At 41.3% G+C, this 7,409-nt stretch overlaps 1 protein-coding gene across 1 annotated transcript; it reads right to left on the minus strand.

Moving 5' to 3' along the window:
• Nucleotides 1-2,024: 2,024 nt before the first annotated feature.
• On the minus strand, nt 2,025-2,975 carry Or5c1 (olfactory receptor family 5 subfamily C member 1). The gene has a single exon (XM_075984625.1). The coding sequence runs from the start codon at nt 2,973-2,975 to the stop codon at nt 2,025-2,027; it is 951 nt and encodes a 316-aa protein (XP_075840740.1).
• Nucleotides 2,976-7,409: the final 4,434 nt, after the last annotated feature.

Below are 7,409 nucleotides of genomic sequence, written 5' to 3' on the forward strand. Positions count from 1 at the left end.
GAATGCTTGTTTAGCATGTATGAGGCCATGGGTTCAATATGGCAACTAACCATCCTGCCCAGGACCGAGCATGATCTTAGGATATGGGACTTTCAAGTTTAAGGCCAAGATAATTCTGAGGAAATAGAAATGAGATGTTGGGATCCCCACGACGTTCTCTCACATTTGAATAGCTGTTTTAGTTAGCCACATACTTTTCTCCATTAGCTTGAACATTCAAGAATGCCATAGTTATATATAGAGAAAAAGATAGATTGGGAAAGGAAGGAGGGAGAAAGGAAGGAGAAGGAAAAGGAGAGAGAGAGAGAGAGAGAGAGAGAAAGAGAGAGAGAGAACCTTGTGGTTGAAGTATTTACTATTTCTTTATTCTAAGTGCTAGGTGGCTGATTTTCTTCTTGACATGGAGTGTGCAAGGTAAGCCCAGTTCCTAACTGGAGCCCGCAGAAGTGACTTAGAGGAGGAGACTCAGAATAAAACATTGTTTGAATTCCATACCTTACCAAGTTGTCCCCCTATCAGCTATACTCACTCAGGGACTGAAAAGGGAATCATCAAGAAGTGGAATTTAGCACTGGCTGTGTTCTACCTGTCTGTAACTCCCAAGGTCCATTCCTACCCTGTCCATACAAGGAAAGGCTTCCCAGATAGATGCAGTGTTGAGCCTTGCCTCTGTGGGACTGAGTCAGGAAGATAAGGGAAATGTGTAAAAATTGTGAGCTATTTGTGGATGAACACTCAAGAGCTCTACTTCTAGAGGGTCCACTGTGCCCCAGGCTTGGAGGATGATAGTGACTGACCATTGGTCAGAGTTTTGGTATTTCTTTCCCTAACCTCAATCTTACCATTGGATAATATATATGTGTTATATATATAACATAAATCACATGATATCAACCCTGACCATCTGTGTGTTAATCTGAGAATGCTTGTAACTCCTGATGAAATTTAGATAAATTTACCAACAAACCAAACTTACTATTAAGCTTAAAGAAAAATTACCCAGTATCAATAACCCAAAAGCTTAAAATTACTTCAAGTATGTCAATCAGACATCTAAATGTTTTTGTGCCTGACTCAATGATGGAAACAGAAGATCCTAGGGACAACTCATAAGTTAGACAACATGTTGCTAATGTGGATATCTGGTGTGAGTCAGCTAAAATATTACTGACAATGGACAGCACAAAATAGCTGATATTACATGTCTGAGAACCCCCTAAAGTAAGTAGTGATGTAATATTGTGGCATTCTGTATAAATGTGGCCTTGAGGTCAGGGACTGAGTTCTTTGTCTTGTTTTAGCCTTTTTTGGTCTATATGTGTATTTCTCTGTGTAGGCCCATGTGCCAACCTCCATGTGGCCTGTGTGGTATGTGTGTGTGTGTGTGTGTGTGTGCCTGCTGCTGGCTGTCTGCACAGCAACCTGTGCTGGTGAAGAAAATCTATTTCACCTGCCTATGGTCCCTCACAACCTCTTCAGCCTCCCAACATGGCCCTGCTCATGCCCTTTGCAGAGACACAGAGCACACAGTCTGCATGCAAGGCCGGGTACTTGTTCCATCATATTCATTCTGGTGTCATGGTTTCTGAAGATAATATTTTGAAGTTCGGAGGAGCAAAGATACCTACCGGCAGTGAAGAAACCCAACTGGGCAGGGACACTTAGAGCTAATGTGGATCTCATTTGGAGTTTCTAGGGATCAGCATCTTCCTTGCACAGGTGAAAACAAACCTCTGATGCTTCACCAGGTGACATCTAGGAACTTAAGCATTTTGAACCTCAAGGAACCTGAGGCACCTGCATAGCAACATTACCTGGTCTTTGTGCTTTCTTTAGGTCTTACTCTAGACTATCTTAGGTTTCTGCCTCCCTTGTGTATGTTTTCATTCCCCTCCCCTTTTATAGTCCCTTCAATAATGACAGGAGACATCCCATCCAAATCTGAGGAACACCTTTCTTTATCCATAGTGACAGAAAGAGTGTCTTCATTCCTAACCTGCTTCCTGTGACCAATCACAGGTGCTTCACGCTCCGCCGCAGAACCGATTCCAGGTGCGCCGAAGGGCTTCCTTGACCTCTTTGTTTCTAAGGCTGTATATGAGTGGGTTGAGAGCTGGAATGATAAGAGTGTAGAACACAGATGCCATCTTGTCAGTGTCCAGGGCATAGCTGGAACTGGGACGCAGGTACATGAAAATGAGGGTCCCATATAGTATGGCTACAGCTGTGAGGTGAGAGCCACATGTGGAAGCTGCCCGCCGACGGCCCTCAGCTGACTGCATGCGGATCACAGCCCCAGCGATGAATCCATAAGACACAGAGATAACCAATACTGTGGCTGTCTGTATAAAGCCACAGACAGCAAAAAGGAGGAGTTCATTGAGACTGGTGTCATTGCAGGAAATGGCCAACAGTGGAGGAATATCACAGAAGAAGCTGTTGACCTCCAGTGAGCCACAGAAACTCAGGCGGAAGGTGAAGGCTGTATGTACAAAGGCACTCACTGCTCCAGTTAGGCCTGATGCCCCTAGTAAGGTCAGGCATAGTCGGGGTGACATAACTGTCGTATAGAGAAGAGGGTTCCCAATGGCCACATAGCGATCATAGGCCATGACTGCTAACAGGCAGCACTCAGCATCAGCCAGCCCAGCGAAGACAAACATCTGGAGGGCACAGGCTATGTATGGGATGGTGGCATGGGACAGTAGGAGGTCAACTAGCATCTTGGGGCTGATAGCAGAGGAATAGAAGGCATCTAGCAGGGAGAGGTTGGCCAGGAAGAAGTACATGGGTGTGTGGAGCCTGGCATCCACACGAATGAGTAGCACCATGCCCACATTTCCCAGCAGGCTGACAAAGTAGATCGGCAGGAATATCAGGAAGAGGGTCACACGTAGGTCCCAATGATTCGTGATCCCCAAGAGGATAAACTCAGCAGGTGTAACTCTGGACCAAGTGGAGTTCTCTGAATTCATCCTGTTGGATAGAGACTAAGAAGAGGGAGAATGAGGGAAAGGCTGTATCTGTCATAGAAGAGAAAGTACTGTATCCTGGGTTCTAGCCTTAACTGGACAAAATTGCTTGTGCAGCCTTTGACACCATCATAACCATCATAACCCATTCCTAACTCTGAAAAGTCATTGCAGCTTCATCTCCACAGAGGCAGAAGTCCGTCTTACTTCTCTGTCTACAGTCCTGAGAATAGTGCAAGTGTCAATACTTGTGAAATGAATGACAGTGAATTGGATCAAATATAGTGTATAGGAATTGAAAATGTCATGACTATATGTTCATTTTTTTTTTTTACCAATTTACCAAGGAGGAAAGGAGGCATTAGAATGGGCAGCAACTGCCTCACCTGTTATGGCATTTAAGGTTTGTTGAGAGAAATTCTTTCCTTTGGATAAGACCTGGGAAAAGGACACTAAGGCTACCCACCCAGAGAGGTGAGTGCCTGCCTACCGGGCAGGCCTCAGGGTCCCCTGTAAGGGAGCCCGGGCACCTTCAGCTCGTGCGCCAGGCTTCCTGTACTCTTCTGGATACTGCCCCCCCTTGCTCCGTTCATCCTTTTGCCCCCAGATCATTGGGCTACCGAGCGGCCCTGTTTAGTTGCTGAGGAATCCCATCTGGACGGGAACAGTTCCTGCTTCTACACTGAAGAGATATACCCAGAGAGTCAATCACAGCAAAGACTGGACCAAGACACCAGACCTCTCCTGGCTCCATTTGAAGGAAGAGATGGGAAGACGCCAATGCAAGAATTCCTCCTACAACCTGAAAGACATCATGACACCACCAGAATCCAGGGATCCCAAAATAAGAAGAATTGTACACCCTACTCCAGAAGAAATAGAAGAAATCGACTCAAAAGTGAACTATATGAAAACAATAGAGGACCTTAAACAGGAGGTGAAAAACTGCCATAAACAATTAGAGATTACAAAAAAAAGGTAGAGGAAATGAATAAATCGCTCAAAGACACGCAAGAAAACCAAGAGAAACAAGAAAAAGCAATCAAACAGGTAAGGGAAGCGGTGCAAGACTTGAAGAATGAAAAGGAAGCAATGAAGAAAACACAAACCGAGGGAAGAATGGAGATGGAAAATCTGGGTAAACGAACAGGAACTACAGAGACAAGTACTAACAACAGATTACAAGAGATAGAAGAAAGAATGTCAGACATGAAGATACCATAGAGAAAATAAACACACTGATCAAAGAAAACAGCAAAACCAACAAATTCTCATCACAAAACATTCAGGAAATCTGGGACACAATAAAAAGACCAAACCTAAGAATAATAGGGATAGAAGAAGGAGAAGAAGTACAGTTCAACGGTACAGAAAATATATTTAATATAATTATAGAAGAAAACTTTCCCAACCTAAAGAAAGATATTCCTTTGAAGGTTCAAGAAGCATACAGAACACCGAATAGACTGGACCAAAAAAAAAAATCTCCTCGCCATATAATAATCAAAACACAAAACATACAGAATAAAGAAAGAATATTAAGAGCTGCAAAGGAAAAGGGTCAAGTTACTTATAAGGGTAAACCTATCAGACTTACGCCTGACTTCTCTATGGAAACAATGAAAGCCAGAAAGTCCTGGATAGATGTACTTCAGAAACTAAGAGACCATGGATGCAAGCCCAGACTACTATACCCAGCCAAGCTTTCGTTCACAAAAAATGGAGAAAACAAAATTTTCCAGGATAAAAACAAATTTAAACAATATGTAGCCACAAATCCAGCCTTACAGAAAGTAATAGAAGGAAAATCACAAACCAAGGAGTCCAACAATGACCACAATAACTCAAACATCTAGAGACCCTTCACCAACACAAATCAAAGAAGGGAAACACACAAACTGTACTGCTAAAAAAGTGACCGGAGTTAACAACCACTGGTCATTAATATCACTTAATGTCAATGGACTCAACTCACCTATAAAAAGGCACAGGCTAAGAGGTTGGATAAGAAAACAGGATCCAACATTCTGCTGTTTACAAGAAACACACCTCAACCACAAAGACAAGCACCTACTCAGAGTAAAGGGCTGGGAAAAGGCTTATCAAGCAAATGGACCTAAGAAACAAGCGGGTGTGGCCATACTAATCTCTAACAAAGTTGACTTCAAACTTAAATCAATCAGAAGAGATGGAGAGGGGCATTTTATACTCATAACAAAAACAGTTCATCAGGATGAAGTCTCAATCCTGAATATCTATGCCCCTAATATAAAAGCACCCACGTACGTAAAAGAAACATTACTAAAACTCAAGGCTGCCATCAAACCACACACACTAATAGTAGGAGAATTCAACACTCCTCTCTCACCAATGGGAAGGTCAATCAGACAGAAACCTAACAGAGAAATAAGAGAATTAATGGAGGTAATGAATCAAATGGAATTAACAGACATCTATAGAACATTCCACCCAAATAGGAAAGAATATACCTTCTTTTCTGCAGCTCATGGAACCTTCTCGAAAATTGACCACATACTGGGTAACAAAGCAAACTTCCACAGTTACAAAAAAATATTCGTAACCTCCTGCGTCTTATTATTAACTTTAACCATGGGTTAAAGTTAGAATTCAACAACAATGCTACCCTCAGAAAGCCTACAAACTCATGGAAACTGAACAGTCAACTTCTGAACCACACCTGGATCAAGGAAGAAATAAAGAAAGAAATCAAAGTCTTCCTTGAATTCAATGAAAATAAAGAAACAACCTATTCAAAATTATGGGACACTATGAAAGCAGTCCTGAGAGGAAAGTTCATAGCACTAAGTGCCCACTTAAAGAAAACAGAGAAAGCACACATTGGAGACTTAACAGCCCACATGAAAGCTCTAGAAAAAAAAGAAGCAGACTCACCTAGGAGGAGTAGAAGACTTGAAATAATCAAACGGAGGGCTGAAATCAACAAAATAGAAACACAGAAAACAATCCAAAGAATCAATGAAACAAAAAGCTGGTTCCTAGAGAAAATCAACAAAATTGATAAAACCCCTATCCAAACAAATCAAATGGCAGAGAGAGAATTTGCAAATTAATAAGATCAGAAATGAAAAGGGGGACATAACCACAGACACAGAGGAAATTCAAAGAATCATTAGATCTTACTACAAAAGCCTGTATGCCACAAAACTGGAAAATGTAAAAGAAATGGACACGTTTTTAGATAAATACCATATACCAAAGCTAAATCAGGACCAGCTGAACAATCTAAATAGACCTGTTAGTCGAATTAGAAGCTGTCATCAAAAACCTCCCTACCAAAAGAAGCCCAGGACCAGATGGTTTCAATGCGGATTTCTACCAGAACTTCCAAGAAGAGCTTATACCTATACTCCTTAATGTATTTCACAATATAGAAGCAGAAGAGTCATTGCCAAATTCCTTTTATGAAGCTATAGTCACTCGGATACCAAAACCACACAAAGACTCAACCAAGAAAGAGAATTACAGGCCAATCTCACTCATGAACATCAATGCAAAAATCCTCAACAAAATACTGGCAAACCGTATCCAAGAACACATTAGAAAAATTATCCATTATGATCAAGTAGGCTTCATCCCAGAGATGCAGGGCTGGTTCAACATTCGAAAATCCATCAATGTAATCCATCATATAAATAAACTGAAAGAAAAAAATCATATGATCATTTCATTAGATGCTGAAAAAGCTTTTGACAAAATTCAACACCCCTTTATGATAAAAGTCTTGGAGAGATTAGGGATACAAGGGTCATACCTAAATATAATAAAAGCTATATACAGCAAACCGACAGCTAACATCAAACTAAACGGAGAGAAACTCAAAGCCATCCCACTAAAATCAGGAACACGGCAAGGCTGTCCACTCTCTCCATACCTCTTCAATATAGTGCTTGAAGTTTTAGCAATAGCAATTAGACAACATAAAGGAATCAAGGGGATTTGAATTGGGAAGGAAGAGGTTAAACTTTCATTATTTGCAGATGATATGATAGTGTACATAAGCGACCCCAAAAACTCCACCAAAGAACTTTTACAGCTGATAAACAGCTTTAGTAATGTGGCAGGATACAAGATCAACTCCAAAAAATCAGTCGCCCTCTTATACACAAAGGATATGGAAGCAGAGAGGGAAACAGAGAAGCATCACCTTTCACGATAGCCACAAATAGCATAAAATATCTTGGGGTAACTCTAACCAAGGAAGTGAAAGATCTATTTGACAAGAACTTTAAGGCATTGAAGAAAGAAATTGAAGAGGATACCAGAAAGTGGAGAGATCTCCCTTGCTCTTGGATTGGGAGAATCAACATAGTAAAAATGGCAATTCTACCAAAGGCAATTTATAGATTCAATGCAATCCCCATCAAGGTCCTATCAAAATTCTTCACAGATCTTGAG

The sequence above is a fragment of the Microtus pennsylvanicus genome, chromosome 9, assembly GCF_037038515.1.
Source record: "Microtus pennsylvanicus isolate mMicPen1 chromosome 9, mMicPen1.hap1, whole genome shotgun sequence".
Classification (NCBI taxonomy): domain Eukaryota; kingdom Metazoa; phylum Chordata; class Mammalia; order Rodentia; family Cricetidae; genus Microtus; species Microtus pennsylvanicus.

Bases quoted from the DNA above. Each gene is read 5' to 3' on its own strand.
- Or5c1 (XM_075984625.1), bottom strand. From the start codon at position 2,975: ATGAATTCAGAGAACTCCACTTGGTCCAGAGTTACACCTGCTGAGTTT.